This window comes from Styela clava, chromosome 3, assembly GCF_964204865.1.
Source record: "Styela clava chromosome 3, kaStyClav1.hap1.2, whole genome shotgun sequence".
NCBI classification, from domain to species: Eukaryota; Metazoa; Chordata; class Ascidiacea; order Stolidobranchia; family Styelidae; genus Styela; species Styela clava.
In genome coordinates, this window is record NC_135252.1 from 4,087,031 (window position 1) to 4,108,163 (window position 21,133).

Sequence of the window (21,133 nt, forward strand, 5' to 3'; positions counted from 1 at the left end):
ACGCTTTGTAAGATTTCTCTCCATCTATTTTGTTCCTTATTTATAAGAATTTGCATTTCTTTGTCAATTGTTTGATGAACCAGAAGCCCCAATGCGAGCTCATTCCATGTATCAAAGCACTGCATGTATCAAAGCACTGTTTGCGCGGATTAAGATGCCAAAAATTTACAAAAGGTTTGAAAGCAAATGGAGAATTATAATTTCTCGATTGAAATAACCTGCAACAGAAACAATATAATCCTGAGTGGCTATTCGAATATAGCAACCATGTTCTGAGAACTTCATCACCATTCTTTAGCGTCTTATAAAACCACTTCTATGGTCCGTGTCTATCTGAGAATAAATTAATGTGACTGCCTATATTCGTTTAAAACGTTTTGCCACATTTTGCAGCCCTCCAGCAACGTGCCGCCCCTGGATTTTCCACAAGATCCAATGGGTAGTTACGCCACTGGTGGGCCGGTTCGCACCGGTTCTATAGAACCGTCTCACGGAATTTTATAAGATTAGCGAACCGGTTAGAATTACTCGTTACTGTCAATGTTTCGTTTGTAACAGAGCCAGCTGAAAAATATGACTTTTGTGAAGAAACCGACTGACAAAAAAAATTGAATATCACCACTGATTAGAGCCATGTTAGGTTGGATTGGTGAAACATTGCCATTTTCTTTTGTAGTACAGTATCTAAAAGAAAATGAGGAAGAAAATCATATTTGGAACAGCATGAGTGTAAAAATACTAAATACTGACTAATCCTTCTCATACATTATGCATTTTATCTGATGTACTACAGTCCCACAGTGTTTGCATACTAGACTATGTCTCAACTGAATTTCGATATATCACTGTCTGAAATGCCCCATGGCTTATAGACTATATTTTAAAACATCAACTGTCGGTCTACAATTTGATTTCTCACCTCTCAATCGCTTCCACTGCCACTTTCTTTCAACTCCGGCATAACATATCATTGTTTCCCAGGCTCTCGTCGACTGAATTTAGACCAACTGACATCTGTAAAATTGATTATTTCCCCTCTTTCACACAAACGTGCATTACAGAAACAGCCATTATTTTCTGAATCAAATAGGCCGTGGCCTATATAGTAGTATGAGTCTGCTGAATAGTCAAGTATCGTCATTAAATTAATCATAAACCTTCCATACAAGCAAGAAAATATCGTTGTTTGTGACATATTATTCTAAGCCTAGCCATCCTTGGAGTTACAGTACCTATTTAACTTCGTTTTCTGAGCTAGTGCTCAACTAAAATTGCTATTTATGGTAAGGATATACGATTGTTTAATAGCTTACTTATACATTTTAACACCCTCTTAGAATAACTCAACTAATAATAACTGAAAAAGACTATGGAAAGGCCACTCGAGTGGCGATAAACGAAATCAGGGGAACATAATGTAATAGTACATATACGTCTTTCTTCTGCTGTTACAAAAAAAAAAGTAGTATTTACTTCAAATTTTGTTAGCGCGATACAAGCGGGAATAAAACATTTCGGATTATTTCTAGCAAATGTCATAACGGACAGGTGGGAGTAAATAATACTTTAGGAATGGCAACTTGTGCACTGTTTTACATCAACACGTGCTAGATTTCATACCAGACCAAACATACCGTGCGAATGTCGTCTTACTTTAGCACCAGCGACCATGTTTGATCGAGATACAGCGTCGACCAATTATCGCTCGTCAGCGCCGCGTTCATTATGCACATTTGGACTTTCTGAATTACGATTTTAAACGTAGTCCACAATAAACAAGAGAGCTATGCTCAAATATATGGACACGTAGAGTCACATAATTTTGATGACGTCATAGCGAGAAAAAAAGTAATAGCCTTCTGGAGAAAATTTTTATCTTTAACCACTGAAAATTTCAAAGCAATTGGTCCTGTATTCGAAGAGAAAAGCGACTTTTTAAAAACGTGTCAAAGAACAAGAACAACAACATAATATTGAAACGATCGTTATGTCCACTACGTGTCCAACAAAGAGATGAGAGCTGAATTCACGGCGGTACCGGTACCTAACGTTGGTGCGGTACTGAGTTAGCAGTCAGCCAGCATCTTACCTGTACACTGTAGGCCATATACGGTAATTGATCACAGAACAGTTGTTCCCTTGCAAATTTTATGTTGTTTACACTTTAGGACAGATAATTGATCACAGAACAATTCTTCCCTTTCAAATTTTATGTTGTTTCCAGTAGACTCTCATCAAAATAAACAAATATAGTAGGCTACAAGTGCTACAACGCTTGCATTACTGCACTGGTAGGACCGTGAAAGAATAAGTTACGGTAATTTCATTGTGGTAAGACACCGGTACGTATCGTACTTACGTACTGAGCTACCAGTACCGGTTAGCAGTCAGCCAGCATCTTACCTGTACACTGTAGGCCATATACGGTAATTGATCACAGAACAGTTGTTCCCTTGCAAATTTTATGTTGTTTACACTTTAGGACAGATAATTGATCACAGAACAATTCTTCCCTTTCAAATTTTATGTTGTTTCCAGTAGACTCTCATAAAAATAAACAAATATAGTAGGCTACAAGTGCTACAACGCTTGCATTACTGCACTGGTAGGACCGTGAAAGAATAAGTTACGGTAATTTCATTGTGGTAAGACACCGGTACCGGCACCAGTACCAGTATCGTACTTACGTACTGAGCTACCAGTACCGGTACCGAACCTGTAGGTCTGATATTCCGTTCCGCATACGATAGGCTATAAAACTTGCATTGCAGCATTAGTAATACCGCGGAAGGAATAAGTCAATTTTACTGCGTTACGGTACCGGTATGGCAACTTACCAGTACCGACCTACAGTAGCTGTAGTACTGAGCAAGACAATCGATCGCGAAACCGCTTGAAATAAGTGTAAAACAGTGTTCCCATGAGTAAAAATAAATACCGCGAAATTTTGTATGAAATATCATATCTCATAGGATTCATATAAAATTTAAGAATAAATAAAAGTAATAGCCTTCTGGGGAAAAATATAATCTTTACTCACTGAAAATTTCAAAGCAATTGGTCCAGTAATCAACGAGAAAAGCGATTTTTTCATAACGATACCAAGAAGAAGACAAATAAGAACAAGAACAACAAAAATACCAAAACGATCGTTATGTCCACTAACGTGTCCAATAATGAATCCCGAGTTACCCAATAACGTTGTTAGCCACAAATAATATCGTCTCTAATATTTATAGAAATTTTTGTTCGCAATCGTAGTCGGGTAAACGATTGTTTTTTCTCGAAATTAATTTAATTTAATCGTGGTTAATTTTATCGTCTTCAAGCATGTTTTTCAAGCATTACCCATTTATAGTAATTCAGATGCAATTAGAATGTTTTTGTCGTATTACTCTATGCTGCTAGCATAAATATAAAATATTTGACTGAAATTTTGAAGATAAAAAATCGGTAATAAGGCCGGCCTTAATTCAATATAACAAGAAGTGAAATACCACAGACACATACACTGGTGTGGGACTAGGGAAAGCAGTGTTGTTGCTGTGTTTATGACAAAACAGTACACCTGTTCCCTGCTTATTTTTTGATATGAATTCCATCAAATTGCTTCAGTCCTGATACATGTATAACACAATAACAACTCAGTATTGTAAGACTCACAGATAAGTTGCAACAGCAAGTTTTTCATCAATGCATTTATTGGTGATATCTATGACCTACATATTTTTTATCCTGATGGAAATAAGTGTGGCTCGCCACTGGCTCATTCACTGAAAAACCCTTATCATTCTTGCTATATAGCGCATTCCATTTTCGAGTTTTTCTCTTCTAGATTTGAGCTTTTTTGTGACTTTGAGCAAACAAACGCATACAATAAAAAAAAAAGCTTAATGAAATCAGATTAGGAAAGATTCGATTCAAAAACTTTTGATTCAAGATTCGATTCGAAAAAAATGTATTCAGAAGTGGCAACCCTAACTGTAATAAAATGTACAAATGCAAAAAAAGTATTAAAAAAACAGAAAACAATTCCATATCACATGAATAAAAGCAAATACTGTATACAGTACAGTATTATCTTTTACATTTTTTTGGAGTGCGTTCGTAACCTCGAAACAGCGTAGGTCGCGACCGTCGTAAGCCGAGGACTCTCTGTAATGAAGTTACTTGCTCATCTAGCTTTCTAGCATACGGCATCGTATGAATGGCTACTTATGGCTTGTTTTGATACGCAAAAAACATCCCAATGTGTATATACAGTATATCTAAAAAAATCCAAATGTCAACATTATTTAGTTTAGTTAACATAGTGTATGTGTACATTGTATATATATGTGTATAAATCGAGTTCGCTCGAAATCATATGTTCAAAACGCGAAAATTGCCCTTCAACAAACGGGCGATTCTTTTTAACAATGTTGCGGGCTACACTATAACTGGCCAATAACGTAGATTCACTTTCATTTCACATTTTTTTGAACATGTTGCTGCATGAACGCTGCCATTTATCTAAAAAAACGTCTGTTCTCAGTGCCTAGTTTTCTTTATACGGCTGATATCTAAAATATTGCAGTGTGTAATCCTAATACGTATACATAAGATACCGGTATAAGTCAATTGTTACAAAGTAAACGTTCTTAAACCGTGATAATGATGTAATCATAGACGGTATCTAAAACTCGAAAGGTAAACACATGAAGTGTTAATATCTTACTCAAGTTCAGTGGGTCATTTTAAATCGTTACACAAGCCGTAATTGGCCGCAGACTGCGGTTTGGAAACCTCTCATCTACACTGATAAATATGCATAGTCTATATATTTTAATACAATTATATTTGAGTTAGGAATTTCAGTGTGGAATCACACCTCAAAATTAGGGGGGTGGGGGAGTGTTTTAATTTTTAGGGGGGGGGGGGTAGGGAAATCACTGCTGGTAATACAGTGGTGACTCAGATCAGTATTTCAATTCACGTTGAAATTCAATCGTAAAGAATAGATCATCGCCACAGGACCTGGAAAATCTATGACAGTCCTCGTATCGTTATTTGTTACCGCTGCAGTACTCTGGGTGGTCGAGTTGCCGGATACGGCTACTGGTAAGTGACCGCATATGATTTTCGGGAAATTGCTGCTAAAATATTTAGTTTTGCCCTTCGCGTCCACGTAAATGAGCATAGCTCTCTTGATAGGATTTGTTATTATACCAAGCCAAGGAATACGCTCGTCACTGCTAACTGATTACCCTGCGTGGGTTCGCAGGTTCGAATAACGTGAGCATAATTATGGGCGAGAGGGTTTGTTGGACTCCTCCCCACTTTAGAGTGGTTCACGCGACCACGGCTTTCTCCGAGGCTGTGGTTCAGCATATGATTAAGTCGTTTTCAGACGAGGGGCCGTGGTTCACCATATGATTACGTCATTTTATCGGCTTTCCTTTGCCCAGGATAATGTGCAAATCCTATTTCTAGTTTGTTCTTGTTGGTATTTCACGGTATAGCCTAAAATAATATGATAAAAATAACTACAAGAAAACTCGGAATTCTGTACAGTATGGCGTTACTTTGACACATGGATGTGTGCTCATTATTAGTTGCGTCAGGTTTTGCGCGTTCTGCAAATGCGATGACTCCAATCATTTTACTACATACCAATTTTCCTAACCGAAGCAACTTCCGCCTAATAAATCACGACGCCCCGTTACTTTAAATCATGCACTGACAAATATTTCCGCGTGGTGAGACAGAACAAACAAACACGATTTGCAAAGCATATTAAATTTTAAGAGTAAGGTCGGTTTTGACAGGACAACTTTTAAGGATCTCGCTATGGATATATTTAAAATATCATCGTTATAGTATTTATTTTGAGCTTGCTATTAATGCATGTGGTTAGATTTTCAAGATATTTCTTTAATCTGCAAAAACTGCCGCCTAGGTAGACAATAAAGACGTTTTAATTGTTCAAAATATCATTTCATTACCCAGCGTCATCTATACAGTATCACGCAATTTGGTTAATAACTTATACCGTCCTCATTCGTCAGCCCGATTCAACGAAGCCACTCCATACCGCGAGTACTTGCTACCAACGGAATTATATTCCATATATATGTATATCTGATCAATTGGAACCACGCATTCAAAACACCGAGAGAACGTGTGAATTTGATGAAAATATTACTAAAAGACTGAGTTCAATGCTGAAAATGGTTTCGTATCAGAGCGAGTGCGAGTTCAATTCACGAGAAATTTGTACCAATGGAGGTATTGCATTTACAGTTGAAATGTTGTCAGATGTTGACAGTTATATATAGGATACCTTTGGACACAATTACAGGATTTTAACACAAACATAAAGTAGTAAAATGCAGCTGGGAAAGCCGGTACTAATAAAGTGCTTCTAAAATTTGTTATTTTGTCACAAATTCCAAGGCTAACTATCACGAACAAACAGACAACGAGAATATCGGTCAGAGACCGAAGACTTATCGATCGAAAGTTAGGGGATTCCTCAAAACAGAAACTGCGGTTTCGATTCGAAAAATTCTGCAAACCCGAACTGGATTGTTTTGAATAGTTTTCAGCCAATATCAAAAATGTAGGAAACAATAGCCAACTCCCCATGTCGTCGTCGAAATACTACTCGAGGAAATACTTTTATGAAGAATTCTACAAATCCGAACTGGGTTGTTTCGATTAGTTTCCAGCCAATAGCCTATTTACCAATCCTATATTTTGTGTCAAATACAACGGCGCTAACCCGGGTTGCGACGACTATTCAAATACAGCCTAGCGATATTTTGGTGAGGCGGCGTGTATCCTTCGCTCTGACTCAATAGCGTGGAAAATTTCTCGAAGGAAACTTGCGCATCACGACGACGTCAAAGTTACAAGAGAAATATGGACAATGCTCTGACTCACTAGCATGAAAACTTGCGCATCGGACACACACACACACATTCAGCGCGTCTCGAAAATCTCTCGCTTTGTAAAAATCCAGATCTCTTCATCACTAATCAATTAATAACTCGCTAATTATACGACATAATTCATCCAAAATCAATAGGCTACTGGTCCGAGATATGATGAATGCACATGCAAAATTTGGAGCAGATTCAACCACGCCTTCGTGAGATATCGCGTGCATCTAACAGACAGACAGACTAACAGACAGACATACAGACAAAACCCTATCAACATACTTACCGATTAAAATCGATTAGTAGCAAAACTCTTTTACAAAACGAATAGCCACTTTGTGTTTTAAGTAATAAAAGTCTCATTTTTTTATAATATATATATATAGTGGCACGCAATGTCAACATAGGTTCAACGCTCTGAGCACATTCGTTTCAATTTTATCTTGCTTTTATTATCTTAGAAGAAGTAATAAACACTTCCGAAGGATACAGTGAGGAAGTTTTTTTTTTATTTCAGATATACCGCCCGATTTGACATTGGATTTTATGAGCAGCAAACACGCAGAGCGGAGAGTTTCTAACAGCATTTCTCGTGTTTGCCAATATGACATGCTTGGCTGTGCAAGGTAAAAATAAAAAAAAATTGGTTATCTTTTCATTAATAATTCCATTGCAAAGCTGAAAGATTGATAGTTTAAATACAAAGTGCAGCAGTTGTTTTTTTATACAAGTACAATATATTTTCAGGAACAGCAGCGACTATGTTGATTCCTTGAAAGACACCAACAACACTGATCAACCTAGCACCGATGCAGTTTCCTTTTTCTCGTACAACATGCATCATGCACGCAGAGGAATATTTGTAATATTCAATCATAAGGTAGAGTTAAGTTAATGGACGCTTCCCTAACCTTCCCTTACTTGGACGAAATCATTTTCGCTCTAAAGCATTTGAAAATGTAACATTAAAGAATTAGAATTTAACGGTATATAACACGGAAACAATATTGTTGCAATTCCTTTTAAATTGTCTGCTCTTCAATCAAGATCAGAACTATTGAAAGCAGTGTGACGTTTGTGGGTCCGACAAATCACACTCACTGTACATCTAACCAAGGTTGTATTTTGGGCCGATATCTCCAATTCTCAACAAAAAAGGCCAAACAAGCAACTTATACTTATATTGTTCCTATTATTACTTATCGATTTTAATCGGTAAGTATGTTGATAGGTATTTGTCTGTCTGTTTGTTTGTCTGTTAGATGCACGCGATATCTCACGAAAGCGAGATTGAATCTGCTCCAGATTTTGCATGTGCCTTCATCTTATCTCGGACCAGAAGCCTATTGATTTTGGGCAAATCATGTCGTATAATTAGCGAGTTGGATACAAGGTGTCACTATGGAGTAAGAGCGCTGTTTTGGGGATCCCCTAACTTTCGATCGATAAGTCTTCGGTCTCTGACCGATATCCTCGTTTTATCATTGCTGGTTAAGAAACCATGTTAGAGCAGTTGGTACTGTGACGTCAGATCTGTCTTGTATTAACCATCCGTCGAATAGTTTCAGCTACACGCTAATGTAATATTTGAAATATTTTAAATTAGTTAAATATAAATTCTATATACAATGAATTTTCTCATTTTGAAGAACCTTTCAATCAAATTTATTTATCAACCCTATTTGTCCTTTTCTATCATACAGGAATATAGACCTCAATTAGAGGCAACCAGGAGAGACGGAACAGATCGTGATAGAGATAATCTCTCTGAAACCGCGCAAGCACTTGGATTTCAGGTTTTCATTAAGAATGATTTGAGTGTAAAGGAATCGCTACAATTCATAGATTTTTGTAAGTTCTAATAATTGTGAATAGTAGATTTAAATATATATAATTAAGTTCAGTATAAACGTTTACTAATACAAAAATAGAAATAAATTTTCACACTGTGGTCAAACACAAAGCAGGAATCTTTCACGGATTTAATTAATGCTTACACTTCGAATGAGACCATGGGAGAAGAATGTATGGTGGACCATTCTGAAAAGCCTGCCCTCATAGAATACCCAAAATTAGAGCTTTTCCTTGAAGTAGTTTTTATATATCAATAATGAACAAACTTTGCTTTACGAACACAAGGTGCTCGGCAAAACTACACAGAATGCGATTGTTTTGCATGTGCCATCCTGACTCATGGGGAATCCGGTGACATGCTGTACGCCAGCGACGGGAAGTATTCCATACAAGAGCTATTCGCGTCTCTTCAAAACTGCCCAACATTGATAGGAAAGCCAAAGTTATTTTTTGTGCAGGTCTGGTAGTTTGTATAATTATTACAAGAAGCATGCATAGTAAATGTAAAACGCAAACATTACCTGAAATTGAATAGGAAATGTGAAAAAAAACGAAAATTACATAATTAGTTTTATATTGGAATATACGGACGAAAAACATAAAACGATTTTTACTTTCACTTTAAACTATGTTGTTGCCGTTTTGGTATAAAAGCTACTACGCTTTTCTCATTTTTTTTTATTCATACTGTACATGTGAAGGCTTGTCGGGGAAATCGTTTGGATCGTGGGGTAAACGTAGAGGCCGATGCGTTAGATTCATCGACGTTTGATTCGGAAGGATCCCAGTGTGCTGTAATTCCTGTAGAGGCAGATTTTTTTATTGGATATTCTACTGTAGAAGGTATGTTGATGCTTCTATTTTAATATAACTAGTAAAACTGATTAGGTATTTTTAACATAAAATATAATATATTCTGTAACTTAACCGCAGGTTACTACGCTTGGAGAAATGGCGAAAATGGTTCTTGGTTTGTTCAATCGTTGTGCTATTGCTTGAAAAAATTCTATAAAAATATGGAACTCATGCAAGTAAGTTTGACAATGGATACAAAAAATAAGATAAAATTGTTAATACTCATATGATTTATTTTATGTCAATCGATGATTTTTAATTTAGGATTTCACACACACAAAAACACTGCGTTGGTTCATTCTAATCCAGTGAAATGGGTCTATACTTTAATACGGACACCTGAGGTTATAATGTTTTTGGCTGAACATTATATTGTTTTAGATTATGACTAGAGTAAATCGAATGGTTGCGTATGACTTTGAATCAAATGTGGCAAACTCCCCGGGATACCACAAAAAGAAACAGATGCCATCCATTGTGACAAGACTGACAGGAGACGTATATTTTGAATCCAATCCGACGCCAGAATTAAATCGCGAAGAACCTGATGGGCGACTCCTTCATCGTAAAAAATCAATAAAGCATAATTTTATGGTATATAGTTTTTTTTTTTTATTACTACATTTTATAATTTGAAGTGAATCGATCTTTGCAACAAATCGTTTTTGCATACTTGGCAACTCCTCCCTATGCGCCGGAACAAAGTTTTATTTAATGTTCAACCTTAAACAAATTTCACTTACTGTATCGAGTTTTTTGAATTAGTATTTCACTAATGTATAAATACCCTGTTTCAAATTAATTTCTAGCGTTGTATCATTTAATGTATTTTACATCTAATTTTAAGCTGAAGACAGAAGCAACTCATAGCACGCATATCAAAAGGCAAACGATTAAGACCAAATTGAAATTAGTCAAGTTGTCGCAAAAGAAAAAAGAAATCGAATTAGAAGAAGAAAAGCTACGGGAAAAATTGTTGGAAGATGAGCTAGCATCGCTATGATATATATCTTCAGATATTACAGAGCTGCATATAATTTTGATTGATTATCATTAGAGTATCATGACTATGTCCGCCTAATTGCCGATTGTCAATAACAACAAGTCCACTATAAGGAATTTCTACGTAAGCCGGCTTCCCATGTTCTAAGCAATTGTTCCATACGCCCCCAACAATTTTCACTATATTTCAGATACAGTACTTGAATATTTTTTTTATGTTTTCTTACATATTTATACATATTTCCTGTATTACAATAACCTGATAGCTCATGCATCAAAAAAGTATGTAGCCCTTTACCTTATGCATGTTCCGGATTCTATGACACATCGTGTTAAGATTTTGCGAAATACCTACAAAGCTGCTGCTTGTCTCTTCTAGAAAGTCATTCCAGAACAGCACAATGGAACGAGTAAAAGAGAGAAATTGTAGCATATTAGATGTCATCCAAATCACAAATTATGCGAGTTTGTGACTATTTTAACAGACATTTTTATCCACTATCGCACCCATGTTGTTGTTTTATGTTAATTTAAAGTAGAGTCGCCGTGTGGTTATGGTATGACTTTGGTAGAATAGTTCATGCATTACACCATAATGTGATACTCAAGATGAATCAGCGCACAACTTGAGTATGCAAATCGGCGAATCTGATATATCCGCCCCTTGAGATCGTATTTGAGATAGATCACACATGGAAAGCATCCAATTATGCAATGTGACTCGCTTTCATCTCTTCCTGTTATTCAGATCAGGTTTCCCGTGTCATTGGAACAAAATAAAGCAGTCAAATTTACTTCACAAAAATTCTCGTGCCTTTAGCACACAAAATTTAGTTGTCCGTTTTAGGTATTTTATTCTTAGTTTAATGCAAGTATACATAATACAATATATATATTATATATCTAAAATTTGTATCATTATCACCAGAGATAAATTACGCTTGTTATATATTATACCCACATATGTATGTGGGTATAATATATATATATACAGTATATTTATATAATATATTATTCAATATTCCATTTTCACAATTGTACCGTGCCACAAATAGAAACTGGTGTCTTAACCTGGGCTGGTGAAAAGGCGTAAATACATCATTTATATTCAGTAAAAGTGTTGCGGATATATATATAGGATTTAATTTCAACAGTTAATTATGTCTACTCTCCATTGTATTCAAGTCGAACAATATTGAGTCTCCACTCAAAGCCTTTCTTTACTGGCGCGCATATTTTGTAACAAGTAATTTACAGGCACATACAAATATCCCAAAATAAATCTTTAAAAGTTGAAAGATCCAATTTCTAAAGCACGCGATTCGTGTAACGTAAGTGGCTTTAATTGGTTGTTCTGGCTTTCATCGCAGAGATAAACTGTCCTTACAACTTAAAACTATTGTTTATTGATTTCGTTCAACAATGTAGCAATCAGATTTGCCATGTTGAGCGTACTTCACTATAAGCCTTTCAGCTCATCGAGAAGTACCTTAGTTTAACGTAGACGTTTGAATATTCGTAATGGCGGAAAAAACTGTAACATGGACAGAGCCACAAAACAAACCATTTTCAAGGAATACTGCACCAGCGCAGGATGAACATGCAATCAATGGACGTAAGCGGTACGCAGTTAGAGAGCAACCAACATGGATAAACTGCAAACTTTCCAGACCTCCTCAGTATAAAACTAATGGACATGCAATTCAATCAAATGTTGAAACGTTTAGTCAACTATCGCAAGCAAGGGAACCCAGTGATCTGAGTATCAGAATAGCAAGTCCTCGCCCGCCGCTTACACCCAAGTCAAATTCAACAAGGGCGGTATCGACCATTACACGTTTATCAGATCACGAACCTTCACATTCAGCTCGATCCTCAAGATCACAGTTTTCATCGAATAAATCAAATATATGTAAGTTTTCCGATCTAATAATTAAATAAAATCCGTGCACAGTCAGTCGTTTTTAATCGATTTGATTTTCAAGTTCTAGTTATCCATCAAATCTTAAACATTTGTCTCTTGTAATATCAAATATTTTTGATTGATTTTAAGATAATTTGAAATTAATTTCCTCGCTCTAATGCTTTTGTTTCTAACAATTTGGTTCTGGTGGCTATACTCAGTGAGTATACACTATACAGATTTGAAGAAGGAAATGTCTGCCTTGCAAATGTTGGTGGATAAAGAGTTTTAAATAGTAGTGTGCGCGAAAGTCACATGTGGGTGGATAGTTGTAAATTAAAAAAACTGATTTTTTTACGTCCATCTAGACCAGCGTTTCTCAACCTTTATTTTTCGTGGCTTATTTTCGTTGCACAAAAATTCTGTGACCCTCTAACTTTTTTGTGCTGGGGAAAAACTTCAAGAAAAACATACATACTTTCACTTTAATAAAAATTAGATAAAAATTATCACCCTTTAACAAAAAACAGCATCATCCATTGCTACTACCATCAAATTCAACTAACTTTATCAACAACTCCAGCATTGTTTATTAGGTATGTGGCCCAACTGAAAATGTTCGTGTGGCCCAGCAGTGGGCCATGGCCCACTGGTTGAGAACCAGTGAACTAGACATACAGTTGAAGCATAAAGAAACTAATAAGTTATTGAGAAAACGTGTTTGTTATTGTGTGTGAACGCTCAGTAATCTATATGAGTGATGTATTCTATGTCTTCAGTAATTCATTTGTTAAAAGGACCAAGTACTATAAAAAAGTCGCTTACAATTTCCAAGTATTCGAGATTCGATTCGATTCGAAAAAATTATTCGATTCGATTCTGAAATCACAAGGTATATATTCGAAAATGCCCAGCCCTACTAAGTATAACGTAATAGAAAAGAATATTATATATATATATGTTTGAACCGTGGTGTTATAATATTTTGGAAGTAACGACAAATGTGAATAAGCCATTATTTTGATTTTACAGTAGGACTACAAGACCTAGTGATACTTGGCGACAACGAACTGAATGAGAGAAACAAAGGAAGAGATGTTTTAAAAAAGAAAGTAGAAGAATCGGGCATACGATTGTCAGTAACACCTGAATCTTATTATTATCAATCTAGTAACACGGATATTGACATAAAATCAAAAAAGCAACCTTCATCTTTGAAAAGATTTCGGATATCAAGTGCGGAATCGACACACAGGTTAGAATCCCAAAGTTTACATCGAAATAAATATTAAGTATTTTCTGTATAAAATATCCTAGCCGCCGTAGGGTGGTTCACGTAACCGCTGGTCGGCTACGGCTCCCTCCACCATCAAGTCCATGCTTCCGAAAAACAAATTACGACCTAATCCCATATCTGACATGGAATGATATCCGGACGAGAGGCCGTGGTTCGCCATGTGGTTAAGCCATATTATCGGCTTTCCTCTCCCCCGGGATAAATATGTAAATCCTATCCTTAGAGTATTACAAGCAATTATAACGAATTTGAGACTTTTTCTACACAAGTCTTCAATCACACGTGCTTATTTTCAAAATTCAGATCACCTGACGTATCGATCGGACTCAGGCATATCGCAACGTTATTGCGGGGTCAAGAAGTGGAGTCAAACAAAAAAATATCGCATCGGAGGCGATCAACTTCCACCTTACTTTCTTTGACTAAAATAACTTCCAATAACATTCAAAGAACACGGAGACAAAGCGAGCCTGTAATTCTCTCCACGAGTCATCTTAGAGATCTCGGTATGCGCACTCCGGCGCCAGGCGAAGGCTACCTGCAGCAGAGGCGACGTTCTTCATTGTCTGCACCAGCAACAATGGGTACAGAATCAAACTCGCCAAGTAAAAACACCTACAATGCAAAGCGAAAGACGCGGCCGCTTCCGCAGGCATACAGTTCATCCCATTTTGCAGACAGGGAATGGAGGCCACCAACCCTTCAAAAATTTTCTATCAAACCCCCCTGGGCACCTTCCCAGCAAACGCCTAGATATTTTCCAAAGTACTCAAATCTACAAGATATCCACTGCAGAAATCCATACCTGGTGCCAGGTTCTATTTTATACAAGAGCTCAACGCTATTGGAATAAGGCATACACAGTATTGGAGAGGCTGAAGTCAACTGCTAAAATAAAGGACGTGAAACACCAGTGAGACTTGCTCAGAGATTGTACTCAATTTCGGACATGAAACTTTTGATGGCACATGACCGAGACTTCTACCCAACTGCACTCGCTGCAAATTGTTACCCCTATCAATCAATCATTTAACAAATCACAATTTCTGTCTTGTTCAGAATATAATTTCATCTTAAAACTTGGCCAATGATACGAATTGATGAAGATTATAACCACAGCCAAAAACAAAAATAATGTTGTCGCCCATAACATATCCATACTTCCATTTAAATACAAGATGAATGATACAGGTCTCCGCCATGATTGAAGCAAAACACCAATGGCACAAAAAGTGTTTCCATAGCATGTAATGGATTTTCATATTATTGGATAGGATCAATTGTAGCGAGCTTTGAGTGAGCATTATTCAGATTATTCCTCCATTCCAACAAACGATCGGCAAGAAGTTGCCACTGATGTCGACCAAACGTTCTTTGTGTTGTGTGACTGAAAAATAAAATTATATAATCGCAAACAAGCAAGGTGTGTTACCCCTATGTGTGACAACCAAAGACTTATTCATAGCTACCGGCATCTCAGATTTAAAATATTCTATATTTCAAAAGAACAAGAATAGATTATTTGTTAAAGTGAACATGCACAGCCACAGCACGGTGAATTCTGACATAAGTTTTGGTATGGAAGTTTGATAGCACATAATCTTGTAGGCACTTTGTTACTATCGCATGAATCCCATTGCGAACTTGTCAGTGTCAACAAATGTCCCTAACTGATGACTGAGCTGTGGTTCTTAGAAACTTTCCTCTTCCAACATAAAGAATATTGAATAATAATGTTGGACTCATGCCTATGGAGCATTGAAGATAGCAAAACTCAAAACTTGTGGAATACCTGACAACCAGCCTTCTGTTAAGATGATCAATTTTGCCTGTGATCAATTTACTCTGTATAGCTAAAAATAAACAATGAAAATGATTAGAAAAATAAAGTTCCAAGTGTAAAGGTTGTTCACAGTGTGTAACGGGCATCAATTTTAGCATTATTTTAATGCTGGAGTGGTAAATAGTAAATCCAAAATTTGCATTGAATAGACCAATCGGCAGTTAGTCTATGGCTCCACTCGTTTGCTTATCAATGAATCAAACATACCATTTTTCACATTTATTCAGAGATCGTGGTTTTTACTTAATCGTTGATGTGAATTTGGGGATACTGCAACTACTATGGTGTTTAATGTGTAGCTTGAACCTTGAATATAATTGTATAATTTCAGTCTAACCATCAAGATTATTCCAGTGCAAGAACTACATGCTTACAGCACTTTATTTCGTGTATGCAATCAACTAAGTCAGCGGTTTCCAAACTTTTCTCCCAAGCAACGCTAAATTATTAGGGAAAAAACTCAAGAAACGCAGACTTGAAAAAAATTCCTGCCCATGAAAAATGCAATGCAATGCAATATTTTTTCCACTGATTAAAACTATAATTAAGATCTTACCACTGATGATAAATTCTTCCAATTCATCTTCACCAAGTTGTAATTGGGATTGGATTTCACTAAAAGGCACATCATTCTTGCCAGTTACTGCATCTATAAGTGTCAGAAGTCTCATTTTCTTAAGACAAAAATCATGATCCAAACCTGTTAAAAAAGTAAAATGAATTAGCGTAAGTGATACCCTGAGACTGATTGATCGATAACAAGTCACACAAAGCGAATGACGAGTGCTAACAGTTCTCAGCTCCCATAGAATTAACGGTGAGCAAAAACAGTTGTTTCATGAATACTAGTTGAAAACAAATATTTAGCATGTTGAGTTCACTCAAAATTATACACGATCGACCACTACAGACATGGCGATCGACCGCTCAATATGTTGACCACCCCCGTTTTAGCAGACAACAACCATAAAATAAAAATATACAAGAAAAAAAGAAAGATCTGTTTTCAAATTTATCAACCTCTTTTCAGATTTCCATTTGGCGTTTTATACCTAGTCATCTCAAGTCTAGTGATCATTAAACAACATTTTCATACAAGATTTTCGTAGTTTTCCCACAATCCAATAATTGATTTTAGACATTGTAAACAAGATTTCTAAACTCCATACACACCAATGTTTTTCAAATATTCACTATTTTCAGAATGAAACTTCTGATAATCTTCTAATTTTCCACTTGTGAATATACTGAGAAGCTGAGAAAGTAATAATTTCTATGTCATAGATCAATGTTATAGAATTGTAATAGAACTTGAAATATCAAACACTGTAGGGAATGGTGTGGATGTTCAAGATGACTATTCTACATGTTATATACATCAGATTTATTATTGAATTGAAAAGTATACGAAAAGGCCAGTATTATTAATAGAAATATGTACCAGATTCAATGAGCTATTGGTAAATCAGCAAAAGTAATCAGAGTAAAATCACCAAGAAGGATTACAGGCAAATGGTAGCTTCCTACTTACGTTGAATATAGTTTCACCTTCCAGAAATTTGACAGGCTTCAAAGTTAATAAGTGATCATACAAATAAGTATTACTGTCAGCAAGGGCCCGAACGATGCATCTATAAGAAAAATAATATTAACTTTCTACAGTTGTTCATGTCACATACATATTTTACAATTTCAATAGATAATTATATTAATCAGATTTTACAACACCTGCGGAATGAAATAACACAGAATCAAAAAAATTAGGGGATTTTAGAAATCATGACAAAGCGATGGAAAAAAATTATGTTGGTCTATTTTCATATAATATATTCTATTCAATCAACTGGATGAAAAATATCAAAATTATTCATATCATCTACAAGAGAGTTAGTTGTCTTGAAATGAATACAAATTACAATTCCTAAAATAAGAGATGTTGGCCCTTACCGATGTGCATCTTCTCTAGCCTGAGAAGCATTATCTTCTGTATAGTCACCAAGCAACTGTATCATTGTGCCAGCTGCATCGTCACTATTTCCACAAGATACCTGAGCATCATACATCAGTCTCAATAGGGTATGTCTTTGATCAACAGTAGAACCCCACAAGTCCATCCATGAATTAACCTACAGAAAGTATATGCGGAAATACACAGTAAAATCAGAATAGGAGAACCAAAATAATTCCAATAAAATTCATTTTGAAATTAAATTCAAGCAATTAATTAATTTTTGAAAAATTGTGAGTTTTCTTAAGTTTGAAAATAGAACTATGTAACTAAATGAAAATTCAAATTTGTGTATATTCATAACCAAATTAAATTATTTAGACTTCCATTGAATAATGAACTATTATGCTATACTAACACAATTGAATTAAAATTAATTTTTCATTCCAAACACCAATTATAACTGTCATTTGGAATTATGCAACTCTCTGCCTTTGTGCTAGTGGATCCTTATGCAAATAATGCTACAGCAGGAGGTATTAAAATGACAATTCTATTTGCTACAAGAGTCTTGCTTGCTGCTTACTAACACAATCGAGATTAGAATTCTTCAGTCAAGCATAGAAATATCTCTCATTTATTCAATTATGGTCGAGTCAAGGCACTAACTTATTACTAGAATTTCTATGAAATTTAGGACTGTTTCAAAGTGGACTCAAACAGGTTCTAGTTTTATGATATCTCATATAAAGATATTCTCAATTAGGTTCCCATTACTCCAGTTACCAGTGTTTACTTAATTTTTCTACTATTCTATGCATGTTTCAATGACTATTCATAGAATCCACATACCGTAAATATTTTATTGAATAAATCATGATAATTAAGATCATACCTTTTTTAAATCGGTAGGAACAAGATTAATGCTTCCATTACTTCCAGCAACTTTCAACCACGCACAATATGTATCATAAAGAAAAGGTGTTTTGATGTCGTAACCATGAAAGAAATTATGCAATCTGTAAAGTAGTAAAATTAATTTTTAAATTTTTCTCTAAATAAACAAGACAACTATAGTTAAGCAACATCAATTTATTTGAACATTCAAAAAAAGGATTCCAACCATAGAACAAAAAAAACAAATGTTCACATTTATCCAAACAACAAGAATAACTATGGGAGACCAAAAGGTATTGATTGTGTCCCACTTGTCCCATTTTCAGTACACTTGTCCCACACTGCTTTGTGTTAGGGTAAATATGCATTGTGGGACAAATGGTTAAACTAAGCATAATATGACGTGGAAATCATGTTATGTGATTGTTTGAATAAATATAACATTGTGGCAGTAGGTTGGAGTATCCATATATAATGCGATATTCCAATGAGAACAATCGTGACAAGATTATGACAAATGTGGGATAAGTGAGAGCTTGGTTGCAACGTTTAGACGACGAACTAAATATGAGAACAAATATTTCCAAAAATATATTGATAGATATTATTTACTAATCCACATTGTGGAACATTAAAACCAGGATCTGAATTGGATAGATTTCATTAGGATATAAAAATGAAACTAAGGAAGCACGAACTTAAGAAATATGACAAAACGGCTGATGAGGATATCAAGATAAACTAACCCAGAAACAATGGCCCATAGTTTGAAAAGTTATCTGTAAAATGATATTATTCAAACCAGAAACACTTCATGGATTATGGATGATAGTGCAAAATATACATTCTTTAGTAATATTTTTACTCTTAATTGCATTGCAAAAATTTCTTTATATTACTTACAATCGCATAGAGAGAGACGCTTTGCCAAATTCTGCAGCTTTGGTCAGTTGGTCACACAAAACTTTTATCAGTGGCGTACAATTTGTAGGAGGAATGACGAAAAGTAAAGAAAGAATGCTGTTTATTACTCCTTCAATGTCTGCAAATATACATTAAAACAAATTGAATGAATACATGTTTTGACAATATACACTATTTGGGAATATTATTCAAAACCTTGTACATAGTTCATAAGGCTCTGATTAAGAGTGAAAGTGGTGACTCCTCTACGGCCCATAGGCAGGGGCCATGACCCATCAAATTGGGCCTCGGCCCATCAGGCTATGGGCCATAGCCCATCAAGTTGTGTGAAGGGACTATTCACTTGGCTAACACAGACAGTCCCTGAACTCATAATAGAACTATAATGTTAAAAATATGAACAAAATTTTGTCCTAAGCCTAACCTGGTACACATACTACAGGAGTATCCTTTTCTGTAGCTTGGTATTCTGCTTTATTTTTATATAAAGGCTCATTGTAAAAAAAAATTGGTGGCATCCCGTGTTTTTGTTTGGTTCGAATATTAAAAATTTTGGCAAGATAATTGAATTTTTCTTGATGGGGCATGGGCCCAATTAGATGGGCCATGGGCCGTAGAGGAGTCACCATCCCTGTAGCTAATTAATGGAGGGCAAACATTCTAAAACCCATGTCAACAAACTGACAAATCCCAAATTTACGATGGGTCATGTCATGTCATATAAAATTTTTACAACTCTTGGAATATATACCTCTGATGTCACAATTCTTCCAAAGAATTTCTGTTGATTTAATTATCTCGCTGACATTTTCATAAAGATCTTCTTTGTTTTCAATATCAATCTCTGCACCAATTGACTTTAGATACTCACGCAATTCCTTCGCCTAAAGAAAATGACAAAATATTAACTTCAAGTCCTCAATACAGCACACACCATACTGCTGCAAGCTTGCAAAAAATTACTTATCGAATTAAGAAATATTCTTGCTAGAGAATAAAAATCATAAATTGATTGCATTTAATCACTTATCTCAGGATTCTGCTAACATGCTAAGGTGCCAAGGGTTTTATCAGCTTATTTCTGTATTTGTGTAATATCTGAATACTGAATTTATGACAAATTTGACAACCCAACATGAAAGCATACGAAAACTACTGGCAACTGCAGAACATCTTTAATAAAGAAACATCAAAATAAGTATAAATACTGAAACAAACAGATTAAAATTTTACCTGATCTGCAGGAGGAAGATCGATAAATGCTGGAACACTCATATTTCAGTATTTAACCTTGAAATTAAGAGTACAAGTTTTTTTCCACTTCCAACACACAACTTCGCTACCGTACCTACTTTGATCAGGTTATTCTGTAATTACTGAATTACTAGTTTTGTTTTTGCTAAACCTAAAAACCCTTGCTTCCTTGCCTACTTTCTGACTTTCATGTCCCTTCCACGCCTCAAACGCAACATTGAATCTTCTATAAATGCTGGTCATGTTACATGTGTGTAACGACATTGTGAATTTCATGTTCAAATAAATCATTTCATTATTTAATATATATATATATATATACATGAAAAATAATATCTACGTGGAAGATAATATTTCAATATGAAAGTCTTATTTTTTTTATGTTTCCACAATGTGGTTTATTCAATTTGGCAGTTTTTAGCGTCTCAAATAG

General features: G+C 35.4%; 3 protein-coding genes across 4 annotated transcripts; 2 read left to right on the forward strand and 1 right to left on the reverse strand.

Moving 5' to 3' along the window:
• Positions 1-5,863: 5,863 nt before the first annotated feature.
• Positions 5,864-10,992, forward strand: LOC120342079 (caspase-3-like). Of its 2 annotated transcripts, none has more exons than XM_078110474.1 (9): positions 5,864-6,279; positions 7,438-7,549; positions 7,671-7,803; positions 8,627-8,774; positions 9,063-9,235; positions 9,479-9,620; positions 9,711-9,808; positions 10,014-10,226; positions 10,480-10,992. In XM_078110474.1, exons 1-9 carry the CDS (start codon positions 6,201-6,203, stop codon positions 10,633-10,635), a joined length of 1,254 nt encoding a protein of 417 aa, XP_077966600.1. In that variant the 5' UTR covers positions 5,864-6,200; the 3' UTR covers positions 10,636-10,992. The 2 variants fall into 2 exon arrangements, with proteins under 2 accessions (XP_077966600.1, XP_039266685.2); XM_039410751.2 differs by having other exon boundaries at positions 5,867-6,267; positions 7,441-7,549.
• A 147-nt stretch (positions 10,993-11,139) lies between these two features.
• LOC144420813 (uncharacterized) lies at positions 11,140-14,729 on the forward strand. Its single transcript, XM_078110475.1, has 3 exons — positions 11,140-12,546; positions 13,570-13,792; positions 14,138-14,729. The coding sequence occupies exons 1-3, from the start codon at positions 12,156-12,158 to the stop codon at positions 14,685-14,687; spliced, it is 1,164 nt and encodes a 387-aa protein (XP_077966601.1). The 5' UTR covers positions 11,140-12,155; the 3' UTR covers positions 14,688-14,729.
• A 144-nt stretch (positions 14,730-14,873) lies between these two features.
• LOC120342080 (eukaryotic translation initiation factor 3 subunit M-like) lies at positions 14,874-20,887 on the reverse strand. Its single transcript, XM_039410753.2, has 10 exons — positions 20,680-20,887; positions 20,198-20,330; positions 19,426-19,564; positions 18,521-18,644; positions 17,625-17,803; positions 17,209-17,308; positions 16,851-16,932; positions 16,234-16,377; positions 15,627-15,687; positions 14,874-15,221 (listed from the first exon to the last, which is right to left on the reverse strand). Exons 1-10 carry the CDS (start codon positions 20,719-20,721, stop codon positions 15,098-15,100), a joined length of 1,128 nt encoding a protein of 375 aa, XP_039266687.2. The 5' UTR covers positions 20,722-20,887; the 3' UTR covers positions 14,874-15,097.
• Between the last annotated feature and the right edge of the window lie 246 nt (positions 20,888-21,133).

Bases quoted from the DNA above. Each gene is read 5' to 3' on its own strand.
- LOC120342079 (XM_078110474.1), top strand. From the start codon at position 6,201: ATGCTGAAAATGGTTTCGTATCAGAGCGAGTGCGAGTTCAATTCACGA. The intron at 9,236-9,478 runs GTCTGGTAGTTT...GTACATGTGAAG, and splicing joins CAAAGTTATTTTTTGTGCAG to GCTTGTCGGGGAAATCGTTT. The intron at 9,621-9,710 runs GTATGTTGATGC...ACTTAACCGCAG, and splicing joins TGGATATTCTACTGTAGAAG to GTTACTACGCTTGGAGAAAT.
- LOC144420813 (XM_078110475.1), top strand. From the start codon at position 12,156: ATGGCGGAAAAAACTGTAACATGGACAGAGCCACAAAACAAACCATTT. The intron at 12,547-13,569 runs GTAAGTTTTCCG...TTGATTTTACAG, and splicing joins ATCGAATAAATCAAATATAT to TAGGACTACAAGACCTAGTG. The intron at 13,793-14,137 runs GTTAGAATCCCA...TTCAAAATTCAG, and splicing joins AGTGCGGAATCGACACACAG to ATCACCTGACGTATCGATCG.
- LOC120342080 (XM_039410753.2), bottom strand. From the start codon at position 20,721: ATGAGTGTTCCAGCATTTATCGATCTTCCTCCTGCAGATCAG. The intron at 17,309-17,624 runs GTAAGGGCCAAC...TTTTTCTTATAG, and splicing joins GCTAGAGAAGATGCACATCG to ATGCATCGTTCGGGCCCTTG. The intron at 16,378-16,850 runs GTGTGTATGGAG...CTTTTTTAACAG, and splicing joins TGAATATTTGAAAAACATTG to GTTTGGATCATGATTTTTGT.